This window comes from Antedon bifida, chromosome 2, assembly GCF_963402885.1.
Source record: "Antedon bifida chromosome 2, ecAntBifi1.1, whole genome shotgun sequence".
In the NCBI taxonomy this organism is placed as follows: Eukaryota; Metazoa; Echinodermata; class Crinoidea; order Comatulida; family Antedonidae; genus Antedon; species Antedon bifida.
The window spans coordinates 3,774,732-3,801,378 of NC_136227.1; the positions used below are offsets into that span (position 1 = coordinate 3,774,732).

Here is a 26,647-nt window from a genome sequence, read left to right on the forward strand (position 1 = left end):
GTATTAATACAGACTGTACATGCATGAGTTGCAGAGGCCAATGAATAGGGGATTCCCCAAAGGAGGTGTTTTTGTACAGTGCCTTTATTTATACATAACATCCTGTATGTTTATATTGTTATACATATTCATATATATGATTATGTTTAGAAATCAGAGATACACTATTGTAATACTGTATTCAATTTGTTATACGAAATTATTTCATAATTTTAGTATATTTTTTTGTTCAAATTATTGAAATATTATTTTATCTCTTCCAAATTTATTTTTCTGATGTTTAGAAATACCATAGGTTTGAGTAGTAAGGAAATGAAAATGTTAACCCGGAAACCGCTACCCACAAATGCTTTGGAAAAATGAGAATTTGCAATGTCATTGTTGATTGCTGTAATTATCTGTAATTATTTGTAATTTATTTAATTAGTACCAGTTAATATATTAATACACAATGCAAATGATTTTGAAAATATTTCCACTAAATGGCAAATAGAGAGCTACAGACAAGTTAAAAATAATAATATGATAATATCCTGGATTTATATAGCGCCAAATGTTGTGAAACCTCTAAGATCTGAACATTGTTACACCTGGGTGGAGAGAGGCAAATGTAATTTTTTTTTTTTTTGACCATATTTAATGAGGGTGATCCATCCAGCAATTGGACCCTCAGACAAGACAAACATAATGCTCTACATACACACAATCTTATTACAAGTCTTTGGTAGTGGCGTTGTAATTTTGTCCTTAGAAAAAATTCTGACATGTGATGGGATTTGAACCCAGGACCCTTGGAGTCATGGTAACCAAGCATCATAACCACCAAGCCACAACTCCACTCCAATTAAAGTATCTTGCCTAAGGATACAAGCAATGCGGCGAGAGTTGGACTCGAACCTCGATCTCATGATCAGTAGTCGAACGTCCAACACACTGCGCCACAAATATAATATATCAACATATAAAGGTACTTTACTGCTAAGTGCAGCTTTGACTGGTCAAAGGTTAAATGCATGGTAGTACTAGGCAACATCAAATCCAGCCTTATTTTCACCTACTGTTTCACACATTTCAATAGTGTTAACCATACTATTGTTTTAAAGAGGTATTGTCTCCCAAAAAAAATGAAATGAATGATTAATAAAATCAGACTTTGAATAAGTTAATCATTTCCTTAGAAAAAAAAACCTAGAAAAAATTATTTTTTCAGTTATAAAATGACAAAATAAACGGTTAACTTCAACAAAAAACCCATTGGCTGGCAGCCAATTTGACTGTTTTTTGCTTTAAATTACAGTTTTTTCAGTTAAATAATTATTTTTCCCATCCAATTTTTGGTCAAAGTGAATAACTATTATGTGACAGTGGCATATTCAACAACAAAAAAAACACAACATTTTCAGGGGGGGCAATACAACTTTATAATATTCAAAAAACGAAAAAAAAAGAAACATGTACGTGTCTTCTATTTTAGTGCTGCGGAGGCAGTACCAGTCGGCTTTTATTTAATCAAGACCATTCCTAATTAGCATATATATTTGATGTTTTTGAGATACGTAAACAAAAATAGATAAAGGAAATCCATAATATCAACTCAAAATCTGATTATGTCTGTACAGTATATACTTTGTAAACAAATATCATATGGCACAGTGTGTTGGACGTTGGATCTCTTTCTTTCTGTGCTCTGTATGTTCTGGGTTGACCAACTAGCATAGGTGTTTAGCACCAGCTGTTTGGTCTTTCCTTGCCCCCTTTTATAATTGTTTTGTCTTCTTTGTATTGTATATGGCAGAAAATTTAATAAATAAAAATAAATAAAATTACCGATTGTGAGTTCAAATCTAAATCTCGCCACATGGCTTGTATAGGCAGACTTACATTTGCCTTTTTCCACCCAGGTGTATAAATGGGTACCTGGTTAGATCAAGACACAACATTGCGCTGATTAGTAGCTGCATTATAGGAGTATGTTTCCATACGTGTTTGATCCACAAAAAAATGATCGGGGTAATAATGTGAAGCGCTTAGAAGCATTGTGGGCTATATAAAGCTCTGTCTACACTATCAAACTAGATTGACAAAAAAGGTGTGACGTGCCCAAATATGGTAGTGATATGACATCATGTCCATATATGGCCACTTAAAGATGTATTGTCCCTTTGACAAATTCCAAAAAAATAAAAAATAACAGATTTCGAAAAAAGGTGGGTCATTTTGAAGTATCATAATAGTTATTAACTATCACCAAAAATTTGTCGAAAAAAAAATCATTTAACTGAAATACAGACGTTTTTTTGTTAAAAAAATAACTCTGACTTCCAGTCAAAGTTTTCGATCAAAACATACCCCATAATGAAATGCGCTTGTTTGGCTACTCTGTATGCATAATCATAAAACTTCATCACGATCTGTGTGAAAATACCTTCTCAACCGTGACGAGTTGTAAACAATCCTAATTAGCATATGCATAATGCGTACTCGTGGTTTGAAATCTTTGTTTACTTTTGCTCGCGACGATTTTCCAGACGAAATGTAATCAAACTAATTTACCTGTTAATTACGTAAACTTGTTGCTTTTGGCTCGAATTTTCGACTTAAAGTGAATAACTTTAATATTACTTTGATATGGCCAATTTAGATTTAGAAAATTTTGACCTTCATTTTTTTGTTTCAAGGGACAATACATCTTTAAAGTTTGATAGTGTATACAGAGCTTTAAAACAAATATTACTATTATTACCCAGAAAATAAATCTTGGCATTAAAACCCCTGAGTGGGGAGGTATAGCAGACTAGCAGAGTACACTTTTATAGAACATGATTATTTTCTTCGAAATGAGGAACTGTAATTTAAAGCACAACGCAAGGATGTACACCCAACGCAAGTGAGTTGACCAATGACAAGTGACGGTTTAAATAATTCATCGCTTGTGATTGGTCGAAACGTTGCATGCTACTGCAATGATGTAGCCACAAGAAATAAAGTGGTCCAGTTTTCACAAGAAAAGAAAACAATCTCTGTTCAAGCCACTTTGTTGTCAAAGAAAAAGTGGTCAGGTTGAAACATTTTTCGTATTCAATTGGGATTTTACCGTTGAGTATAGTTTTTAAGTACTTATTTAACGAAGTATTTTTAGATTGTACGTAACGTTTTCTAGTTTAATAATTTTTACGTTGAGCACGATCCGTTTACAATTAGAACAAAAAGTATGCAACAAATCTTTATCGAACTGGTGGCTACGGTCCTGCACTGGGATCCAATCATAATAAAAGAACCTCCATCTTTAGAAAATTGAATTCATCAACAACAAGTATTGAAAAACAAATAATCTTTGGTTGCCAACAGCTTCTGTATTAACTGGGGTTTTATTAATGACCTGCTACAGTAGATATGCCAAATCTGTACAAATATTGATGTCACAACACTAGAGCAATATAATATAATGTTTACATATCATTTATCAACCATATCAATTATGATGGCATAGACTAGAAATTGATATAGTAGAATATTTTAAAAACCGAGATTGAGGTAATAAATGAATAAAAATTAAACCACTAATCAAGTTCGTGGTGGCGTTTACACATATCAAAATTGAAAATGAATGCGTTCACATGATTTTTCTCTTTTCAATTCTCTTGCTCAAGTTGAATCGTAGATTTAATGACGTAATTTTCTACATAAACAATCTCAGTTTTTATAAACGACTCTAATTAACACTGTTTTTCTCTTTTATATAGTACACACAAACAGACTAACTATTTAAATTTGCATACAGACATTACAAATTGGCTTTAAAATTAAAATTATGCAAATTTTGTTGAATAACCTGGCAACAATTTTACAAACACTATTTTACTGAAATCAATATCAAACCCAATGCAAAAAGTTTAATATATCCAGAGGGCGCTATTTGGTTCATGATAAAAGAAACATGGATGGGTGCGAAAAAAAGTCTTGTACTTGGATCAGTATTATTGCTATGTTTAATCGCTAAACAAATTAATATTTAGTATAATTTATCCTTAATTTTAATTTAAGCTTACTCCAGAAAATGTGCAATGATGTGTCTAGCGCCCTCTGAATATACAATACAAAATTAGGCAAGATATAGTAATTAAACTTTGAAAAACTATGAATGTAAAAGACTAAATCTACAAGCTTTTTATTGCAGCTTCTAAGGGTCTTGCCAATACCTACTTGAAACTGGAAATTTGTATATAAAGATATCACAGAAATCATAATAGCCTCCACTTACATAAATCTGCCTGGCATTGTCGGCCGAGGTTCTTTTCCAGCTCGTAAAACAATCTTACCAAATGATAGAATAAAAACGATAATATAGGCTTCTTAAATACTTGATGTTATGCAGTGGAATAAATGTATTTAAATTTTTAACATCTACGGAATTTGCATAAAAAAATTGTTTGAAAAGACAGTGTTTTTCACTATAAGGAAGTATTATTTAAAAGGAACAGTGAGTTGAATAGTATAATAATAATAATAACTATATGAAATTGCACACAAAATTGGTGTCATATCTTACATAGGAAAACCCTATGTTGTATAATACTTTGCAATCTCTATTATTTAAAGTTGATGTGGATATGTAAGGAAGTTTTAAAGGGAAAAAATCACAAAATTGATCTGATTTTTGTTTTTAACTTTGCCTTCCTTGATTTCAGATGTAATAATCAATCAAGATTTGTCTTCTCTTTTGCCGTGATTTTTAACTAAATCTTGGGCTTTCTTCATATATTTGTCACGGTTATTCTTGTATTCTTCAGCTACATCTGCACGTAGTGGGTGTTCTGGTTCTGGGTTTAGTACTAAAGAGATAAGGCTTTCTAGAACTGCAAAGAAGAGAAAATGAAAATTAGAAATCTACCCTACCAACTTGTCGGTTGGGTAGTTATTATTGATCATTATTATTTCTTATACTGCGTAGCCTCTACAGTCAAAGACTGTTCTCCCAGAGGGCCCAGTTATGATCAGTGGCTGTGACTGACAGTGGCTGTGTATGTGTGTGTGTACTAGTACACCGGGGTAACACCTACTCGTTTCGAAAGATGTACTAGGTTGTTTAATGTGCACATGAGCTAGATGTTTATACTGGAGCTACGGTTTATATTCCTTATCCGAAAATACTCATTCTACCACCAGAACCATGGAGTGAGTGAGTCTCGAACCCTTGCCGATGTTACGTAATTACAGTTCCACTGTCTTAACCATGATTTTATCAATACCGACCCCACACAACAACACCAATATCCTCATGTAGGAAAAAAACACATGCATGCCTTCCTCCTGTAAGCTGTGTTTTTTTGGCATGTGTTTACCAAATAGCTTAACCCTTTAGCTAGAAACCGCCCTGCATATTAGTACCTAAAGCGCCCGCAATCGCCTTGGCTTTTACACACAATTTAGCTCTCGTTCTGCGAAGCCTAGCAACAAATGAAAAACAGTGACATAAAGCTTGGAAAATCCCCTTTTAGAATATATGACATCATTTTTTGTGCATTCTATTTGACTAAGCGACGTAATTTCCGTTCAAAGGTTGGATCTATTGTTTTTGTTTGGAAAAAATAACTTGTTGGAACCGCATGAACGTGCAGCAAGCTCTCGATTTCTTAGAGAAAGAAGACGGATTTTTTAGTCAAAATAACGATTTAGATTTATCTGCCAATAGTGATATCGATGTTTCACAAATAACTAGTATATTATGCAGTTTAAATTAGTAAATTTTAGGTCATAATCTATTATTTCAAACCTAGCTAGGCCTTCCTCTAGGCCAGCCTTCAATTGGGCGAAAACATGCAGCCTGTCCACCAGGCTACGAACGAGATAGGCTAGTTTGTCTAACCTAGGCTTAATACTGTCAAATGGTCATGATTAGAATGTCAAATGTCGACAAAATTTACGTTACCGGAAAGGTAATTTAGTAGTCTTTCAAATAAATACAACTTGTAATGCAAACTTATGAACCAGAAAAAAAAGATTGTATTTTGTTTGTAATAATCTCTGATTTCCTATATATTTAAACAACTGTACAGGAAGTAATATACAACATTACATTATTGCTTCAGGTGCTATAGGGTTAAGCACTGTGAATGTACAGTTTTCTGTCAGCATCCTTTGTACGATGATAGTAGGATCAACGTTCTATTACTATATTAGAACTCTAGAAGCTAGCTAGTTCATCAGTGCCTCTTTCATCATTGAAAAATCTAATTTATATTCGTGCGTATGTAGTTTTGTCAATGTCTGGGAAAATTAAAGAGAGGTCTTTTTTGCTCTCCTTAAATTGTAGGAATGCCAGAACGATCATTTTAAATGAAAATCTGTACAATGGGCCCTACGGTTTACTACGAAAACTATGGATAGAGTGGGCCTTGAACCCCTGCCTTTTCCTTGTACGTGATGGTCTAGGCATGATGATGTCATATCACTACCAAGTACCATATTTCGGCACATCACACTTTTTTTGTCAAACTAGTTTGATAGTGTAGACAAAGCTTTAGGGTTAGGAAGATGGCCAAGTAGTGAACAAAGGTTACTTACTTTGCATTGTCCGTGTAGCTGGTTTCCAATTTTCAGGACTAATAATTGGTAGACAGAGTTGACCCTTTTCATCGATATTAGGATGATAGATTGGAGTCTCAAACTTCATCTTTGGAGGCTTAAATGGATACTCCGCTGGGAATGAAATTGTTACCATAAATGTTCCTCTGTCTTTGTAAGGTACACCTACCTGAAAGAAATTAATGACAAATCATGATTGCTTTTAGGCATGGGTTATCTTTACTGAAAAGTAAGGGATATGCTGGCAAGGGTTTAAAGACCCCTTCCCTGCAATTTTGGACGTTTTTTGGAAAATAATACATATATATCACTTTAAAAACATTAAACCATGTCATTCCTTGTCTTAAATGTACGTTTTATGGTAAATTATGATAAAAAGTGAGAAACAATGCACTACCTAAGTAGCTCGCGGCGATCGACCTCTCGTGGACGGTCTTAGGCCTAGCCTAGCTAGGCTTAGTTTTGTAGGCCTAGCTGGTAAACATCGGTAACGTACGCTAGCTATATACCTAGCCTGACGTTGTATAGTTGCTGCATTAATTGTCTTTCTATTTTTGCCAGACTCCGTTGACACAAATTGGGGAAAACCCGGTATTTTCGCTGAAAAGTTAGGAGTCTTCCATTTGTTTTGGCCTCACGATCGATCGAAAAGTGGGCGAATTACAGGTGAAAAACAAAAATATCAATCCGCGCGCAATGCATTTTGGGATTTATAGCGGGCCGCTATAATTATTAGAATCGACTTATTTTTCACATTTTTAACCGTTTAAAGACGAAAAAAGTTGTCGCAATAGGACCATATAGTATTATTTTTACATTAAATATAGTTTGTGATCTTAAATTAGATCTAAAAAACGTAGGGAATGGGGCTTTAAATGTATACATGACATTTATGGGTTACTGAAAAGCTTAGAGCTTAGGCATGGTGGCAAGGAGTTAAGAGGCATTTAAGGCATGTACAGATCGTGGTATATTACTCACAGGATCAATTTTTGCTTTCCACATTAAAATATTAGATTGATCTGCTTCAACTTCTGTCAGTCCAACTAGGCCTAGATCGCAATCTTCTTTTTTTTTCCTTATTGCATCCATGAGTTCTTTTAATTCCTGTGAAATAAAAAATGTATCAGGGAAGCTGTTGTTGATTACTACTACTACTACTACTAGGCCTATGCTCCTTTATCAGTAGGTATTTGGCTCATTTAACATCACATGATCTACAGATTTATTTACCGCTTACTGCAAGTCACTAACAGTAACATATTTCTCAAATTTTATTTGAAAGCGCGACTCTTAAAATTGCGTGAATTTCTTTCTTTTGACAAATGAAATTTCATAAAAATTGGTATTGCTTGAAAGTTTGAAGCCTCATCTAAATTAATCCGAAAAAATAAACAAAATGGGAATATTTTCAACGTAGTGCCTACCTAAGCATTTTCTAGTTAGTCTTGCATGTGTGTATGTGTACTACTACTACTACTACTACTAGGCCTTACTAATCTAGCCTTGCCTGAGGGCTAGTAGAAGGGTGGGCCTAGCTAGCTAAGCCTAGGCTAGTATAGAGTAGGCTAGCCTAGGCCTAATCTAGCGAGTGGGGAAATCCAAAATGGTAAAAGAATTTCAGAAACTGACAGTCGTTAATAATCAGTACAATACTATAAATCACTACTAATAAACAGCAAATGCTTAGTGTATAATATCAGAAAATATTGACTTTTATTTTTGTTTACATAATGTCGGAAATCAATTTCAAACCTTTCCTAATCTTCGTGAAGCCGCCATCTTATTCTACAAGAACAATCGCCCTGCCTCGCCTGGCCTTTTTGTTAGATCGGGTCGTCGTCGGTGGTGGTGTGTGGTGGTCGATCGCGAGATCTCGCCGTCGTGTCGTGCGCCCCCAAGAAAAAAGATGACTTGCGGGAATACTATATTAATAGGCTAATTTAGTAATAATAATTATTTGTAGTAGTAGTACATAATATACAGTACAGTAATTGCAAAAGTTGGAATTTCCTAAATAATATATTTATCTTAAACATTTCGATATATAGTATTAAATTAAATTATATTTATGGATCCTATATTTATTTTTATTTTAACAAAATATATTTTGTTAATTAAATTTCATTTAATAAACAATAATTGGGTTTTTTTTTCATATTATTGATTATAATAAATATTGAATAAATTGATTGATTGATTGATTATTATTTGATCTTTTTTTACCCCAACATTTTTAGAAATATACCATACGCATAATCGATTATTAAATATGATAATTAAATATAATTAATTTAAAAATCATTAGGCATACACATTGTATTAAGCAATTTTACTGTTTCATAATTGTTTATGAAGAAGTGTTTCTCAAGCTAGATATTATTTCATTATTCATCATTATCATTATTTCTCTATATCTGTCCAATGATAAACAAGTAAGTGTAAATTTTTTTTTAAAAGAAGGTTCAGTTGATTTGTAATAAAAAAACATGAAAATAAAAACATTAAAATAAAAGAAATACAATTTGGTAGATAGTCCGGTAACAATTCCAGGTAATTGAAACGAAAATTATTATTCCAAAGCACAAAAATATGATTCATTTGTGGTGTAAAGTAACATTACAAATTAATTCGTATTTTACAGTCGTAATTATAATCTGAGCTTATTTCCTCTATGTGATGAGAATAACTTTACGTTTCCCTACTCGACGTGCGAGGCGCCCTTGATCGAATAACGTATTCAACAGTGTGACCCGGAAGTGCAAAACAACAACAAGTGGCCGGGAAATCACAAAATGATATCATCAATGTCCGAAAATGATTACAAAAGATGTTGAATTTATAGAGGTTTCTAAGGGAATGTTATAATAAATACAGTATGTAAGTAATTTTAACGTAATATGAGAATATTAAGAATGAATTAGCCAGGTTTAATTGTCGGTTTGCGGCCACACAGACACACTCTCTAGTTCTAGTAGTTACTAGTAGGCCTGCCTAGTCCAGAAACAGGAGGACTCAGTCAGAGAGAGGCTGTCATATGTTTGTACGTCGTGGTGGTCGTGTCTTCATTGCATGCCGTTCGTTCTCCTCTAGGTAGGGATATCGTTGGCCTGTACAGTAAGTATATGTTAAAGAGTAGAACTGTGACGAAAAATGACCCAGTGAGTAATACCAGTCTAAAGACAAAGACTGGCTGATGTATATATTAAATTTAATATTAACATAACAGAACAGGCAAAGAGCATTAATTCTATTTAATATTATATATATAATTTCTTTTTATCTAAATATAGGTTTTTTTGCAGATGGAAGTACCACCAGTAGGCCTATACTGTAGTTGAATAAGGTGATCTCCACTGCCATATAGAAATGGAAACATCAGATTTAAATTTTGAAAATCAGACCCTGTTGACAAAAGTTTACGCTGACCCAGTTAAAAATAGTCTCAACATTCAATCATGCGACACTTCTGTTATTAAACTTCATCGGCGACTTGTTTTAAAAGTTAACTTAACTTCAAGAAAAAAACCAAAAAATGAAAGTACACTAGAAAAGATAAAGCTACAACCGTATGAAAGCACATACTCTCATTCTATAATACCACCTCTTAAAAAAAATGTGTTTGAAATTGATGATAAATCAAAAAATATTCAATATTGCTCACGGTTGCATCTTAATATTGGATCGGTTGCATCATCTAATCCTAAAATTTATTCATCGTCGGAGCAACGATCCCACAAATTACAGCAAAATGGAAAGCCAACTTTTGTGTCGTCGTATCATACTTATATTTTAAATTCTGACAGACTTAATAACGGGAGAACACACACGATCGAAGATGATGCTCAACAAAAGTTGTCAATGTTTAAAGACGATGATGTGTCAACATATTGGATAGATGAACATCAACATTATGAGAAACTTACAAGAAGAACATACACATCTATTTATAGAAACATGTTTGTTTCCAAGTTGACATTTGATGTTAATACGGCGTCTCAACCGATAACATCTTCAGAAATGAATGATCTGGTTCGATCAAAAATGTGCACAACCAGACAATCAAACCCAGTAAGGAGATATCCGCGAAAGCCAATATCGGCAGATGTTGGTTATCTGCAAAACCTAATCCTACAATCCCACTTAATCCTGTGTAATCCCCTTGATGAGGATTCTGACTCTGAGAGTGATCTTATCAAACAAGTTGATTATATGAGTGATTTTTGTTATTTTGACATTCTGGATCTCGACATCTTGTATCAAATTTTTCACCTTCTGCCAACCCGTGATCTAGCCGTACTGAAATGCGTCTGTCAGGATTTCAAATGGTTAATTGAATTCTACGACATCGGCGGTGTCGACTCGAAATGGTCCGAAAGCAACAGCTACAGAGATGACCCGTGCATGCATTGTGGGAAGATAAAAGATCCGAGTGGTGATGTTTCGCTGTGCCGGTGGCATCCCAAAGGTTACTATAAAGATGGCCACTACGGCAGACATTACTGGATTTGTTGTAGACAAAGTCGGGAAGACGCTGCGGGGTGTTTGGTTGGTGTCCATGACAATAACTGGACAACATCGAGGGAACGTTTATGTCATATTCCAAAACCAAAAAGAAAACAATCTTCGTACAACGATGAGTTCTTATCTTTGATACAATAGATCTTTCAAAGTCACACGGTTCGATTTTGTTGCAATATTGCGAGACTTACCTTTTTCATATCTTTGTCAACGTGTGTGGGAGAGGATAGCTATCTTTATTTGTAATAAAGTATCTCTTTATATTTCTCAGGTTATAGAATAACTATCCATTTTTTTTACATTCAATATTCACTCTCATTGAGATAAACTCACTGTCAGTAATCATTATAAATGTAGCTTTGAGATGCCCCTACGAGAATTCAATTCTGCATATAGAGAAGTAGAAATATCACATTTAAATACACCTAGCCTAGTGTTTAAAGATGTATTGTCCCCCAAAAACATGAAATATGAAGATTAATTAAATTATACTTTGAATAGGTTATTTTGTAGTTTTAATCAAGTTAACCACTTCCGTAGAAAAAAAAACGAAAACAAATAATGTTTTCACTTATAAAATGACAAAAGAAGTGGTTAAATTCAACAAAAAAAATCCAATTTGACTATTTTTTGCTTTAAATTACAGTTTTTTCATGTAAATACATTTTTTTAAAACTACTTTTTGATCAAAATGGTTAACTATTATGTGACATTAAAATGGCATATTCAACAAAATTTCAATAATTATTTTTTTCAGGGGGATAATACATCTTTAATTAAAATGATATATATTTATTGATTTTTTTTTTGTTTAGTCTTTACATGTTAAACACACAATGTTCATAAAGCGGGTATTCGTAAACCCATACAATGTTTACAGATATGCAATCATATTTTATAAAATTTCTTTCAAATGATATATTAAAAAATAATTATAATTATGAAAAAAATGTATTATAATCAGGTTGTTATATAATAAATATAATATATATGAGAAATCTGTGGTGGTGTTTTGTGTTTTTTTTTTGGTCACTGTGTATTGTGATTTTTTTTTAAATGGTTGATGCGCGTGTGATAGTATTCGTCATATCAGCATTTGTACGCGGATGGACGTCAAACATTACTTTGGTTGTCAAAGACGTCACCGGTTTTTAATGTATTTGTTAATTTAAATAAACTAGCTTCAAGATTCTTTGGTGGAAAGCGGATACAAAATTGAACAAAAAAACTACAGAGGGGAGATTGGACCACAGACATTGCGTTCTACAACAAGTACGTTAGCGCAACTGTTGGCCGAACTTCGCTGTTATGCAAATTAGTAGAATGTTGACGTCATCGTTCAAGTTAACGTTTACGTGCTTTGTTGAATATGCTATTTTAATGCCACATAATAGTTATCCACTTTGACCAAAATCGATCGAAAAAAATGTATTTACCTGAAAAAAACTAGAATTTAAAGCAAAAAATAGTCAAATTGGCTGCCAGCCAATGGATTTTTGGTTGAATTTAACCATTTATTTTGTCATTTTATAAGTGAAAACATTTTTTTCTATCGTTTATCGTCTACAGAACTTTATTACAACTACAAAATAACCTAATCAAAGTCTGCATTATGTTTAAAATGTATCTTTGAATTATCCGGCCGATCGCGCACTGTAGTTATATTATATCACCCTTTATCTTTGAACAACACTCGAACAGCGCGTGAGTAGTACAGTTATGGTAATGTTGGTAAGATTAGATCGATAATGCATTGTAAAGTAAATAAACTAATACGGTTTTATATTGAACTTCCTTCTATAAATAAAAGTTCGAATTATTGAATCTTGTCTCACTTTTTTCGGAGTTCTATTATCATATATTCCTTTTACATTATGATGATAATATTATTATTCTGTATTCACCGAAACAATTTAACCGGGTAGAGGCCCTATTACAAAAAAAGGTAGCACTGTGCCTCACAATGAATGGTCATAAAATGCTAGTATTTTTTATTTAAAGGATTGACGAGATATTTCGGCATACATCACGAATAACATACAATGGATATACTGTACTGTCATTTCCTTCTATGACTGTCGTTTTTTTAGCACGACGGAAATGGTAGCCATAGGTCCATAGGTATGATTCTACCATGGAAAAAGTATCCGGCCGTAAGATAATACATTGAAATGTCTTTATGGCATAATATAAAATGTAGACCGGATTTTAATAGTCAACAGGCAGAGTGGGCAATACGTACAGGGTACAGTTTATATATTGTTTAAATGTTTGCATGGCGAAATCAAATGTTGATATAAAGTTTGCGGTGCACCACGTATCTAGTTCTGAAAAGAACTGTTGACTTCTCGACGTTTCGATCATGCTTTGATCGTCCTCAGGAGTGAGAATGCAGAAAGTCCAGGAAACTTGGAATATAAGTGGAAAGGGTGGGACTGGTGTGAAAGGCAGAAACAATGACAAGTTCACACAGTGGCAGGGATTGAAACAAGCTATCTATTTCTAATTCCTCCATAATTAAAACATTATCTAAAATTCTAAACAATATATTAATTGGTGTCGTGAGAATGTCATAAAACCTATGTTGTTATAACTTATCTATTGTGGAATAAATTAATCATTAAACGCAATTATGATCAAATTAACCAAACAGTGTGAACATAACTCTAAAAATACTCCTAAACTAAATCGGACATGACGATAAATGCTTAAAATAATTTTAGGAAACTAATAATTATATTTTGTAATAATTTGTGATTTTCTGAATACAATCATGTAGCCTATACTTCCTAAGCAATTGTAGTGTAAAATAACAAGGCCATATACATGGCTGCAGTCGCGTGCTCAAGTTAGTGTTTACCGACCAACCGACCGACCGACCGACCGGCCAACCAACCGACCGACATAGTGAGCTGTAGAGTTTATCACTTATTTATGTCTGTCGCCCCCAACGGTTTAAAGATAATGATCGATTTTGATCGATCGATGGAATCTCAACACAACAACACAGAGCATGCAGCAGCAGAGAGTCGAGAGAGAAGACGAGGCGGCAAATTTAATAGAAATACTTTAAATAAGCCTAGGACTTAGGCCTAAAACATTATAAAAACTATCTACTTACTACTACTAGGGAAAAATCCTACTACTATCTAATGTACTACTACTAGGTAGACCCTATCTAGACTAGGCTTAGCCTAGAGCCCATGGACATGGTACAATCACACACGTCGTCTAGTCTCTAGAGGGAGAATGGAGTGAGTGGAGAAAGTAGGGAATTTCCGTTGTGTGTAGGACTAGGCCTAGGCTTGAAATTTACAGTATAAGTAAAATAATGCTAGCGCCGCTAATTTAGTAATTAAACCATGGATTTGAATAGGCCTATAATGCTGTAAATAAGTTAATATTATTAAGTATCAATTTTTTTTTGTAGAGTGGTTTCAGGTAATAGTACTAAAAAAAAGAAGACAATGTCATCATCACCTGAAACACTGTTAGATATTTGTATTGATTTTGTTGCACTTAATGTAAAGGATGTTGAAAGCTTTGAATACATACCAGACATCATCGGCAAACAGATCTTCACACGTGCAACCGAACTTCAGAAATCCAAAACAACTTTTCCTTTCTGTATTAAAACCCTAAAGTCATTTGTATCTTGCTACGGTACCGATTTACTTACGTCTTTAAGTCTGGTTAATCAGAAAGACATAGTTAATGAGTACGCAGAGAAGTTGGAAGTGTTGCTGCTTTGTGAAGGACTTGTATCCCTGGACCTGGGAAACTGTGCTTTGAATGATGATCACATCATTTTGAGAATAGTAGCACGGCTTAAAAGGTTTGTAACTGATTTGTGGGTGTTGCAAATTAGACAATACTGAACTCATTAATATTCATAAGCCAATATGACACTCATTCAATGTATACAAAATGTATAATAAAGTTAAAAAGAAAATGGGTAGGAAAGACCAAGGTACAACATACCAGAGAGGTATAATTTATTTTATAACTCCCTGAAGATACTGTATATGTTGGAATATGGAGAAGTTTTAAATTACCGTAGCATATTAATATACATTTTGCAGATTAAAACATCTTGGATTGTCATATAATTTAATTGGTGAATCTGGATTAAGGAGTTTAACAACACCGGCACGAATGATGCATGATGGACCAGTCGGGCTGACAACTCTTCAATTAGCAGGTAGTATTTTAGAATGCTATTTTTATTTGTATTGGCATAAATAATGTAATTTATATTTGTGAAGGGGTTAAAGTCGATTATTTTTGTAACCTCCTATTGCCATGCTGTAATTGTTTTTAAAATATATATATATATTTTTTTTTGTGGCAATAAAAGTTGAAAGTTAAAGATAAACTTTATTGTTATGTTTACAATATAAATCATGTGAGTGTGTGTGTACACTGTACAGAAATGAAGGAAAAAGAACTCTGTTAAGGAAAAAAAAACAAACGAGGCAAAGATTAAATATAATTATTAAAATAAAATATGACGATCCCTGCTGTGGAATTGGAGTGGGTAGTGAAAATTTCAGAAGAGGCAAGCACCTCATCCGCCTCATACTGGCTACGTCCCTGTTGCTAATACTTCTCAATATGATATAAGAATACATCTTTTAGAATAGACAACATTAATATATAATATTTGAACTTTAAATAATCAAATAAAAAACATAATACAGTATTTTAAACATTTCAAATATTGATAATTTAAAAAAATAATAATTTTATTTAAAATGAACATTTTTAATTTCCTTTTGTTAGGTAATCTTCAGATTACGGATTCATGCATACGTTATTTGTTGCCATTTAAAAACATAAAATTCTTAGATTTGTCAAATAATCTTATATCGGTGAGTACAAAAACATACTTTCTATCAACATAGCTTTCTAAAATGATAATTGTTTTTCTCTCAATCCATTTTTCCTGATAACAAAGTTACGTAATGCTTTATTTTTAGAATAAAGGGTTAAAGTCTGTGTGTGGCGCCCTCAATCTTACAACCATGCAAGAAGACCGACAATTTGTTGAGATAACAACAAGTGGGTGGGCGTCTACTATGATCCACAACTGGCTAGAAGAGGTACCAGAGCCAACATCACAAGCTAAACAATTTTGTGAGTGAAATCAAAGAATATATATCACAAGAATGAGTTTTCCCTGTAACAGTAATATTGTCCATGCAGTAGGGCGCCGCTATAAGTCAGGATGTATACAACTTTTTGTCACACTAATCTAAGCCTGGACCACTGGTAGTGTTTTCACGATAAAAAATGTTATCAACTAATGTTTTATGGGTACAATACATCTTTAATAAAGACTTACTGAGAATGATTATTTATTTTAATTACAGATGGTCCGCTGGCCTCTAAAAGAACTTGTGATAAAAAATCAGCCTTGCAAGGATCAAGAAAAATGCGGCTAATATCATTAGACTTTGTCAAGAAAGATCATAAACTAACGAAATTAAGTAATAATATAGAACATGAACAACGACCAGAAAAACATTGTGAAAATACAGATGTTGACGGTGATAGCAGAGTAAGGAAAAGGAGAAAACTAAAGGAGACTAAGGAGTATTATAAATGTGCAAAGAACAAAACAAATTGCTATTTAAAAGGACAGGATAAAAAAAGTGTTGAGATTTTACCTTCTAAAGTGCAGAAAAAACAAAATTTAAGAGGAAATAAATTATTGTTTGCGCTAGATCACGTACAAAATGAATCTGGTTCCATTGATTCTACCTTACTTAATAAAGGTTCTGACCTGCATGCAGATATTTGTGAAAATGATTTAAAACCTTTTGATGAAAATAAAGAAACTAATCAATTAAAACCTTTACCAATTAAAAAGTTTATACGTAAAAAGAAAGTAAAATAATGTTTATGAATATTAAGAAACTATGCATATTGGATAAACATCTTATCAGGTTTTATGTGCAATTTGTAGATAGGAAAAGTATACTAAATAAATGTTGAAAATAATTGTCTATGAAAGTACTGAATATACTGTATAACTTTTTTGTGATGAAGCCATAAAACTGTATAGCGCCACCACTAGTCTTTCAACTCCCGAGACTTTTCAAAACACGAGACCGAATAATCGGTAACGGGACGATTCGGCCCTGAGACGATTCGGCCCGGGACGATTCGGCCCTGGGACGATTCGGCCCGGGACTATTCGGCCCGGGACGATTCGGCCCTGAGACGATTCGGCACACTTACATTTATCGGCTTTGATAAGCATTTATAAGCATAAAATAAGCTTTTTTCCCCAAACTTTATTTTCAGAGAGACTATGGGGTAGCACTACTAGGGATAAAGATGCAATAAAGCAAACATTTTGAAAACATTGTCGAAAATAATCATTTTTTAGTCACGCGAACGATGTAAACAAGTTACGCCCTCTGTTAGCCGCTTGGCGAATGCACGAAATAAACAAGGTTTTCGAAGTAATAAATTGAATATAAAATTACGTTTTTTTAGTAATTTATTATATATATTATATCAACTTTGTCAATATCAATAAAATACGGATTGTTAAACACCTTTTCAAAACTTGATAAATAAAAAAAAAATGAATATGAATTTGGTCTAAAGTGAGACGTTTCGGCCCACAAAGTGGGATGTTTCGGCCCAAAAGTGGGCCGAATCGTCCCACCAAAAGTGGGCCGAATAGTCCCGGGCCGAATCGTCTCAGGGCCGAATCGTCCCTGAACCGAATAATCAAGAATAAAAAGTTACTTTAAAAATACAAGCTGCAGCATGCGAAACTGTGCTTTATTATCGAAATTTTGCAGTCGAATATCTTTTAATTATAACCGCGTACTTCAGACAGCAACTTTTAAATTAAATCAGCCAGGCGTTTTGCAATATTCCACAGGTAAATCTAGGCCAAGGAAAGACTAGTTTATCCTCAGTCATATGTGTGATTGAGGCCGCTGGTGATGTGATTTGCATACAGTCCATGGTTCAGCACCCCGGCCTAGCGTATAGACCTACTGTTTTTTTGTTTAGTTTAGGCGAGACGAAAGATGATCTTTCGCTATGGCCACATACAAATCCTAAATGATGTTGATAGGAATAAGCTAGTCTAGGATTCTAGTTTTTTGTTAAGTACAATAACATTTAAATTATGTATAAATAAATGGTATATTATTAATATAATATTCATATCAAACATTAACAAATTACATTTACAAACATATTTTAACATCAACATGTCATTTGGTTTAGGCATATATAAGCTATACTTATATTGTAGGCCTATAGCTAGACATGCCTCTACTATCTAGCCTCCTTTATTAGTATTATTAATTCGTGCTTAAATTGGTTTGCTAAATGGGTGATAAATTTGTACATTAATATATAACAAATATTTTTTTAGGACCTGAAGTATATGACCTTGTAGTCATTGGTGGTGGATCTGGTGGATTGGCATGTGCAAAAGAAGGTACGCTTTATATTTAATTTGCGTTTTTAATTGAATAAAATCATACTTTTTCATATCCCTGTGTCCAGTGTATTTTGAGCTAAAATGATCAATGTTAGATAAAATCTTTTTTTTTTCCAGCGGCTGGTTTTGGCAAACGTGTTGCTGTCTTAGATTATGTGGCACCGTCTCCTAAAGGTATGTTCCACATTCATGATGATGATATGATAATTCGTATAGGATAAAAAGGTCAAATTCATCATCTTTAATGATGATGAATTTAATTAAGATTGAAATCACATTCATCATTATTACTCTTTCAATCTTTTATAGGAACTACATGGGGCATAGGGGGGACATGTGTAAATGTTGGTTGCATACCAAAGAAGCTGATGCATGAGGCGTCGCTATTAGGACACGCCCTCAAAGACTCTACACACTATGGATGGAACACACCTGAAAATATAACCCATGACTGGTAAGAAATTCTTCATACGTGTCTATACAGTTGAGTAGATTACATCACTGACATTATAAGAATATAACCACTTAGTGAGAAGAAAATTGAGTATACAAAAACCTAATTAGCGTATATCCTCTGGTATAATTCCACCCTCTAGAACACAAAATAGGGTCAACTTTGAGGGGTGGGACTATACCCGGGGAAAGGCCTGGTTCAGGAGAAAAATGACTGGTAAGTCTTTCTTGTAAAAACTCATCTGAACTGGCTAGAGAGACTTACATCCAGAAAAAAAGTCAACATGAAATTCAAAGCGCCCTAATAACATTCCTGTTAATGACAATGCTTGCCTTATTAAATCTTGTTTTGTTTTTTAATTTAGGTCAAAATTGGTTGAGAACATTCAAAATCATGTAAGGTCATTAAATTGGGGACACAGAGTACAACTCAAAGATAAGTAAGAATGGTTATCCATCGATATTGATTTTTTTCTCATTCCATATTATACTACTATATGCATCCAACAGTGAGTAACGCGCCAATTACAAGATGGATATACTATTTAATAATTTATCGTGCTTATAAAGTCATTTGAGGCTTAGGGAGTGGAGTTGAAAGAGTCGTGAGTTACAACCCTGGAACTAGGTCAAGATTGAGCCCCGGACCTTGGGATTGGAAGGCAAGCATGTTAACCACCATGCTACAGCTCCACTACTGATCATGCAAATACTATATTTAATCTTCATATCATAATTCAGTTTATAATATTTTTTTTTTTTTAATCAGAAATGTTGAATATCTGAATGCGAAAGGATCGTTTGTAGATGAGAACACAGTAAAAGCAGTCACTCAAAATGGAAAAGAGGTACAGATGAAATATGTGTATTCTGTCTTGATTTAACATTACATAGTATTCTTAGGTAATCTTTACATTGTACTGACAGTAAAACACAAACGTATATCTTTTAGCATTCAATTGTTTTCATTTCAGACCCTGCTTCGAGCAAAGAATGTAGTGTTGGCCACTGGAGGGCGCCCACGTTATTTGAATGAGGTACATTAAATATTTTAAAACTTACTACTATACCTTAACTAATGGGATTTTTTTATTCCTCAATAAATAAAGGTACTGGTACCTTGTTCCTGAGAGATGTTACCTTGTTCCTTTGATGTGGAAGTACTATACCATGTTCCTGGGAGGTGGTACCTTGTTTCTTGGAGGTGGTACCTTGTTTCTTGGGAGGTGGTACCTTGTTCCTGGGAGGTGGTACCTTGTTCCTGGGAGGTGGTACCTTGTTCCTGGGAGGTGGTACCTTGTTTCTTGGAGGTGGTACCTTGTTTCTTGGGAGGTGGTACCTTGTTCCTGGGAGGTGGTACCTTGTTTCTTGGGAGGTGGTACCTTGTTTCTTGGGAGGTGGTACCTTGTTTCTTGGCAGGTGGTACCTTGTTTCTTGGCAGGTGGTACCTTGTTTCTTGGCAGGTGGTACCTTGTTTCTTGGCAGGTGGTACCTTGTTTCTTGGCAGGTGGTACCTTGTTTCTTGGGAGGTGGTACCTTGTTTCTTGGGAGGTGGTATCTTGTTTCTGGGAGGTGGTACCTTGTTCCTGGGAGGTGATACCTTGTTCCTGGGAGGTGGTACATTGTTCCTGGGAGGTGGTACCTTGTTCATGGGAGGTGGTACCTTGTTTTTGAGAGGTGTTACATTGTTCCTGGGAGGTGGTACCTTGTTCCTGGGAGGTGGTACCTTGTTTCTGAGAGGTTTTTGTAAAAATGCTAAAGACTGGATATTTCTGTGACAGTCTGCCTGTAACTTTCAATTTGATTTTACTTACAGGTTCCTGGTAGCAATGAATTGTGTATATCGAGTGATGACATATTCTCTTTACAAAATCCACCTGGTAAAACGTACGTATTCAAGCTACAATAGTTAGTGATCTTCTAAAGACGATTGCAATGAGGCTGGGCAAGAGCATAAAAGTAACGTTTAATCCGAGTGTACAATTATCCAAATTAAAGAGACAATACTAGTTAATAATGTATATTTTAAATACTTCATGTTTGTTTTTGTAGGTTGGTAATTGGTGGTAGTTGTATCCTTTTCAATTAGTTTACTGCATAAATTAACAGCCACAGATTAATTATATAGATTAGATATAATTATTCCAACACACCAGTAACAAAAATTAAAAGTCTAAAATCGTTGCTGCACAATGCAATCAATTTAGCCATAGATCAAATCATATTGCCTACTGTGGTACTACCACCACAGTCAACTCTCCCAATACCAGACTCTCTGAAAACCAGAAACTCTCCCAATACCAGACTTTTTTCGGGGTCCAAAAGGTCCTAAATTCATTTTTACCATTAAAAACACCTTCTGAATACCAGACTTTCTGGAAAACCAGACATATTTGGCCACCCTAAAGGTGGGACAGTTGACTGTATTACCAAACACACTTTTCTTGTTTTCTATTGGTTCTTTTCTCCTTTACATCCACCAATCAGATGTAGCATTAGAATGTGCTGGTTTCCTTCAGGGATTGGGCTATCCTACGTCAGTTATGATTCGATCAATTTGTTTAAGAGGTTTTGATCAGGTAAAGTAAAGCTCTGTCTACACTATCAAGCTAGTGTGCCCACATATGGTAGTGATATGCCCACATATGGTAGTGATATGCCCAAATATGGTAGTGATATGCCCAAATATGGTAGTGATATGACATCATCATGTCCATATATGTGCACATCACATAAAGTTTGATAGTGTAGACAGAGCATAGAATAGTATTGAACATCAAATCTAACCTGTGTTGCACAGATGTGCACTCTTTCCTCTAAGTTGTGGTATATGCATTTTAATAATATATGCATTTAATAAATATGTTCTTTTCTGCTAAATTAAACAAAAGTGTATATCCCAATTTGTAAAACATTATTTGTATATTTAGTATTAATTTATGTTTTTTTTTTAAATTTTAATGTTAACACTGAATTTGGGGTTGTCTTTAGCAAATGGCCAATTTGATCACAGACCATATGGAAAGCATGGACGTGAACTTTATCCGTTCATCAACTCCTCAACGAGTTGAACAACACGAGAATGGCCAGAGATTAGTCACATGGTCAAGCACCGACGGAGAAACACACAGACAGGATGTATTTGACACTGTCTTATTAGCTGTAGGTAAGCTATGATTAATGCAAACTGGTACCTATTTGTGCTCCTTGGTGAAGTGAATCTTTATAATGAGTATTGCAATTCCATGCATAAATTGAGTTTGAAAGGGCTAATTTTTCAAGACAAGATAAGTTACAGTAATTTGTTTTATATGGGCAAGTATTTGTTGGTCCAAGTGCAAATTTCACCACTTCTCACCATCACATCTGGTGAAATGTAATATATGAATTTTAAACCATTGTTTCTTTTTTTTTTCTAGGTCGCGATCCAGAAACTAAAAGTCTTGGTCTTGAAAACACCGGCGTTAAACTACACACAAATGGTAAAATCCTCACTGTTGACGGTGAACAGACTGATGTACCCCACATCTACGCTATTGGTGACATCCTTGAGGGCGGTGTTGAATTGACACCAGTCGCTATCAAAGCAGGAAAGCTATTGGCTACTAGGTTGTTTTCAAATTCAAGAGAGTGTTTAGATTATAAAATGGTTGCTACCACTGTGTTCTCACCGTTAGAATATGCTGCTATAGGAATGACGGAGGACGATGCTATAAGCAAATACGGAGAAGAAAATATAGAGGTATTTTTTACCAACAATTTTTATCTATAAAGTTGAAATTTTGGGGTAATAAACATCTACATTTAATTTTGTAATGTTAAAATGATTTTGACATCTTTGATTGAATGATTTGTTTACCACAGGTATACCATGCATTCTACAAACCCTTACAATACACCGTATCACAAACACCTGCAGACCAGTGCTATATGAAGGTAAGATTGTCAGTGTCATAAGCTCAAACTTTTGTGATGTGCCCATATATGGACATGATGATGTCATATCACTACCATATTTGGGTAGATCACACTTGTTGTGTCAAACTAGTTTGATAGTGTAGACAGAGCTTTACAAATAATGAAGAGCAATTCAACCATTTGAATTGTTATTCGCCAACTTATTTCTTTCAATATGTTGCAGGTTATTTGTTGTCGAGATGGTGACCAGCCAATCATTGGTCTTCATATACTAGGCCCGCATGCAGGGGAGATGATGCAGGGATTTTCAGTGGCCGTTCAGTAAGTTCACTTTGAGTACTGAATATTGAGGAGGAGGCACAGCTATTGAGTCTAACAGTCATAGTTTGTCGCTTTCTTGTAGATGCTTTAATTGTAGAACATAATTTGTTTTTGGTTTCTTTCTGTGCTCTGTTCTGGGTTGACCAACTAGCATAGGTGTTTAGCACCTGTTTGGTCTTTCCTTGCCTTTATTTGTTTTGTCTTTGTATTGTATATGGCAGAAAATTGAATAGATAATGATAAATAAATAAATTTTGCATAAATTCATTACGTTTCTAAGCATGCGAAGAATGATTTGTTTTGTAATGCTAATATAAACAATACAATGATACTAACCCTTTCTTTTTTCTTTTTTCAGATGTGGTGTAACTTATAAACAATTATCATCAACCGTAGGCATCCATCCAACATGTGCAGAAGAAGTAGTGAAAATACACATCACAAAGAGGTCAGGTGATGACCCTATGGTGACTGGTTGCTGAGGCTAAATCAATCCCATAATACCTGACACTTTCAGTAAAGCTCTGTCTACACTATCAAACTTTATGTGACAAAAAAATGTGATGTGCCTATGATGATGTCATATCACTACCATATTTGAGCACATTACACTTTTTTTTGTCAAACTAGTTTGATAATATAGACAGAGATTTACCTAAGTTGTCTTTGTTTTGTTCTGTGTTGCATCAGATGATGACTTTCTCAGAAACCTGGTTGGTGGAGAAAGTTTGAATGCGACAACACAATTAATTCAAACAAATGATTTTCTTATTTTTCTTTTGTAAATAAAATATATAGTATATTGGAAAAAAATGGAATACTAGAACAAATATGTTTCAGTAATGTATTTTAAAATGTATCAATATATTAATGGAAATAAAACATTATTGTAATAAATATATTTAATAAATTATAACATATTATATGAAAACAGATTGAATCCATTGTTTCTTCATTTGTCTTCTAAATCTTCCAGACTTAAGACCAGTGTGCATTGTTAGAATGTACTAATAAAAGTAAAACAGTACAAAGGGGAAAATACAATTGTACTTCTTGTATAAAGACCACATCCATAATTTATTTGGGTTTTACGTCATGTTCATTGAGTCACAATTTTGTGAATTTTGCGGCAACCATCTTCCGCCTTCCGGTGGTCCGGTCGTTGACACTCGTTTCCCGTTTCAGGTATATTATGTAGTTGTTTTTTGATAACAGAGAACTATCACTTATGCCATCCTCGTATATAATTAATTTCGTACGAAAAACACATTTAATTGATTATATCATTAGGTAGAGTATCATTCTTATAATTAATTATCAGTAATATATATAATTTTTGAAATGTTAGGGATATATTTTAAAATAACTATAAATAGATATATAATTTCACAAACACGAGATGTTCTTTTCTGCCTGAAACCTAGGCCCTAGCTAGGCCTCCTCCTCCTCTGCTCTCACTTCGTTCGTTTCGCTACCTGATCCGTGCAGGCCTAGCCTAGGCCGGATATTAAGATTGCAAGCCAAAAAGGTAGATTTAGAAGCATATTTTAATGATTACCCATCATAAGTGTCACCCTTAACAGATAGTTAAGCTATGTTTGTAGGTCATAGCTTATTTTAGACAATATTTTAGCCTCCAAAAAGGGCAGATTAGTTAGCCTAGGCCTAGCTAGGCCTATAGTAGGCCTAGCCTAGAGTAGCTAGGCCTAGGCCTAGGTAGGCTAGCATCTCTCTACTCTAGCTAGTAGCCTAGGTAGGCCTAGTACTACTAGGCATATAGCCTAGGCCTACTACTAGGGCTAGTCTAGCTAGGTAGGCCTAGTAGTAGTACTAGCCTAGAGTAGGCTACTACAGGGTAGTACTACTACTACTACTAGGCCTAGCTAGGGTAGGCCCACCTGGTTAGGCCCTACTAGGGAACTGGTAGGCTAGCTAGCTAGGCCTACTTACTAGCTAATAAGTAGCTAGGCTAGCCTAACTAGCTAGCTCTATGTATTCTAGTTTTTAGGGCCTAGGCCTAGACTAGTTTATTAGGCCTTAGTTTAGGCTGATTATGCCTGCCTAGGCCTAGTTAAATAAATAGGCATATAACCAGGCTCAGTCTAAACACTCTAGGCCTATCTATATGAGACCTGTGCTAATAATTATAGGACTAGGCCTAGGGCCTTGCTAGCTAGCCAGCAGAATGGTATAGAGAGGCATAGGCCTAGCTAGGGGTAGGCTGGGGGTCATAGACAGCCTATCTATATAAAATATTAGTGTGTAAGTTGATTTCATTGCTAATGGCAAGGTATTAGGCCTGTTTATTTTCAGGTTGAAAACAATGGATAAAGAGAGATTCAATTCTACAACAAAAGAGACAAAAGTCAAACTCAAACTGATAATTAACAATGTTTCCAGTTAATTAATGTTAATTATTTTAATAGATTGTAGTGACCCTAACTACCTTACTGTTTGTGTATGGCTGTAATATTATATTAAATGTCATCACAATTAGTAAGGTTGTGAGGCTTCACAATTTCAAACAACTCTTCTTGTGTCTCTTCTTCATGTGGATGGATTAAAAAATACTGTGAGTATTGTACAGAAGAACAAACTCTTTATATGAATATATCATCATCAATCACAATATCAAATATGATCAGTGTAGTCAAAATTTGATAACTTAGCATGCATCTTATAATATCTACATCATCAATAATTAATACTCTACATCATATTGTTGGATATGATCAGTGTAGTCATAATTTGATAACTGAGCACGCATCTTTTAATATCTACCTCATCAATAATTATTATTAATAATCTATATCTCATTGTTCGATATGATCAGTGTAGTCAGAATTTGATAACTGAGCACGCATCTTTTAATATCTACCTCATAAATAATTATTATTAATAATCTATATCACATTGTTCGATATGATCAGTGTAGTCAGAATTTGATAACTGAGCACGCATCTTTTAATATCTACCTCATCAATAATTATTATTAATAATCTATATCTCATTGTTCGATATGATCAGTGTAGTCAGAATTTGATAACTGAGCACGCATCTTTTAATATCTACCTCATAAATAATTATTATCACATTGTTCGATATGATCAGTGTAGTCAGAATTTGATAACTGAGCACGCATCTTTTAATATCTACCTCATCAATAATTATTATTAATAATCTATATCACATTGTTCGATATGATCAGTGTAGTCAGAATTTGATAACTGAGCACGCATCTTTTAATATCTTCATCATCAATAATTATTATTAATAATCTATATCACATTGTTGGATATGATCAGTGTAGTCAGAATTTGATAACTGAGCACGCATCTTTTAATATCTACCTCATCAATAATTATTATTAATAAT

General features: G+C 34.1%; 4 protein-coding genes across 10 annotated transcripts; 3 read left to right on the top strand and 1 right to left on the bottom strand.

Moving 5' to 3' along the window:
• Window positions 1-3,333: 3,333 nt before the first annotated feature.
• On the bottom strand, window positions 3,334-8,478 carry LOC144835789 (ubiquitin-conjugating enzyme E2 L3-like). Its single transcript, XM_078690874.1, has 4 exons — window positions 8,341-8,478; window positions 7,567-7,692; window positions 6,565-6,754; window positions 3,334-4,856 (listed from the first exon to the last, which is right to left on the bottom strand). Exons 1-4 carry the CDS (start codon window positions 8,365-8,367, stop codon window positions 4,702-4,704), a joined length of 498 nt encoding a protein of 165 aa, XP_078547000.1. The 5' UTR covers window positions 8,368-8,478; the 3' UTR covers window positions 3,334-4,701.
• An 889-nt stretch (window positions 8,479-9,367) lies between these two features.
• Window positions 9,368-12,098, top strand: LOC144835792 (uncharacterized). 3 transcript variants are annotated; one of them, XM_078690880.1, is made up of 2 exons: window positions 9,368-9,465; window positions 9,879-12,098. In XM_078690880.1, the coding sequence occupies exon 2, from the start codon at window positions 9,955-9,957 to the stop codon at window positions 11,245-11,247; it is 1,293 nt and encodes a 430-aa protein (XP_078547006.1). In that variant the 5' UTR covers window positions 9,368-9,465; window positions 9,879-9,954; the 3' UTR covers window positions 11,248-12,098. The 3 variants fall into 3 exon arrangements, with proteins under 3 accessions (XP_078547006.1, XP_078547005.1, XP_078547008.1); XM_078690879.1 differs by having other exon boundaries at window positions 9,369-9,465; window positions 9,891-12,098; XM_078690882.1 differs by having other exon boundaries at window positions 9,392-9,461; window positions 9,891-12,098.
• A 2,002-nt stretch (window positions 12,099-14,100) lies between these two features.
• On the top strand, window positions 14,101-17,124 carry LOC144835790 (leucine-rich repeat-containing protein 42-like). Of its 4 annotated transcripts, none has more exons than XM_078690876.1 (6): window positions 14,101-14,373; window positions 14,537-14,941; window positions 15,189-15,307; window positions 15,889-15,977; window positions 16,086-16,242; window positions 16,479-17,124. In XM_078690876.1, exons 2-6 carry the CDS (start codon window positions 14,574-14,576, stop codon window positions 17,003-17,005), a joined length of 1,260 nt encoding a protein of 419 aa, XP_078547002.1. In that variant the 5' UTR covers window positions 14,101-14,373; window positions 14,537-14,573; the 3' UTR covers window positions 17,006-17,124. The 4 variants fall into 4 exon arrangements, with proteins under 4 accessions (XP_078547002.1, XP_078547001.1, XP_078547004.1 ...); XM_078690875.1 differs by having other exon boundaries at window positions 14,101-14,360; XM_078690878.1 differs by having other exon boundaries at window positions 14,101-14,273.
• An 84-nt stretch (window positions 17,125-17,208) lies between these two features.
• Window positions 17,209-24,386, top strand: LOC144834552 (thioredoxin reductase 2, mitochondrial-like). 2 transcript variants are annotated; one of them, XM_078689403.1, is made up of 16 exons: window positions 17,209-17,218; window positions 17,842-18,007; window positions 18,512-18,577; window positions 18,698-18,754; window positions 18,890-19,034; window positions 19,399-19,473; window positions 19,803-19,881; window positions 20,008-20,070; window positions 20,850-20,920; window positions 21,086-21,105; window positions 21,521-21,612; window positions 22,025-22,199; window positions 22,453-22,775; window positions 22,898-22,969; window positions 23,175-23,272; window positions 23,631-24,386. In XM_078689403.1, exons 2-16 carry the CDS (start codon window positions 17,890-17,892, stop codon window positions 23,752-23,754), a joined length of 1,578 nt encoding a protein of 525 aa, XP_078545529.1. In that variant the 5' UTR covers window positions 17,209-17,218; window positions 17,842-17,889; the 3' UTR covers window positions 23,755-24,386. The 2 variants fall into 2 exon arrangements, with proteins under 2 accessions (XP_078545529.1, XP_078545530.1); XM_078689404.1 differs by lacking the exon at window positions 21,086-21,105 and having other exon boundaries at window positions 20,850-20,933; window positions 21,514-21,612.
• The last annotated feature ends 2,261 nt before the right edge of the window (window positions 24,387-26,647 follow it).

Excerpts from the sequence above, each read along its gene's own strand:
- LOC144835789 (XM_078690874.1), bottom strand. The coding sequence starts at position 8,367 with ATGGCGGCTTCACGAAGATTAGGAAAG. Across the intron at positions 7,693-8,340 it reads CTTCACGAAGATTAGGAAAG|GAATTAAAAGAACTCATGGA; the intron begins GTTTGAAATTGA and ends TTTATTTCACAG. Across the intron at positions 4,857-6,564 it reads AGCTACACGGACAATGCAAA|TTCTAGAAAGCCTTATCTCT; the intron begins GTAAGTAACCTT and ends TCTTCTTTGCAG.
- LOC144835790 (XM_078690875.1), top strand. Across the intron at positions 15,978-16,085 it reads TGTCAAATAATCTTATATCG|AATAAAGGGTTAAAGTCTGT; the intron begins GTGAGTACAAAA and ends CTTTATTTTTAG. Across the intron at positions 16,243-16,478 it reads ATCACAAGCTAAACAATTTT|ATGGTCCGCTGGCCTCTAAA; the intron begins GTGAGTGAAATC and ends TTTTAATTACAG.
- LOC144834552 (XM_078689404.1), top strand. The coding sequence starts at position 17,890 with ATGCGAAACTGTGCTTTATTATCGAAATTTTGCAGTCGAATATCTTTT. Across the intron at positions 18,008-18,511 it reads CGTTTTGCAATATTCCACAG|GACCTGAAGTATATGACCTT; the intron begins GTAAATCTAGGC and ends ATATTTTTTTAG. Across the intron at positions 18,578-18,697 it reads ATTGGCATGTGCAAAAGAAG|CGGCTGGTTTTGGCAAACGT; the intron begins GTACGCTTTATA and ends TTTTTTTTCCAG.
- LOC144835792 (XM_078690880.1), top strand. The coding sequence starts at position 9,955 with ATGGAAACATCAGATTTAAATTTTGAAAATCAGACCCTGTTGACAAAA.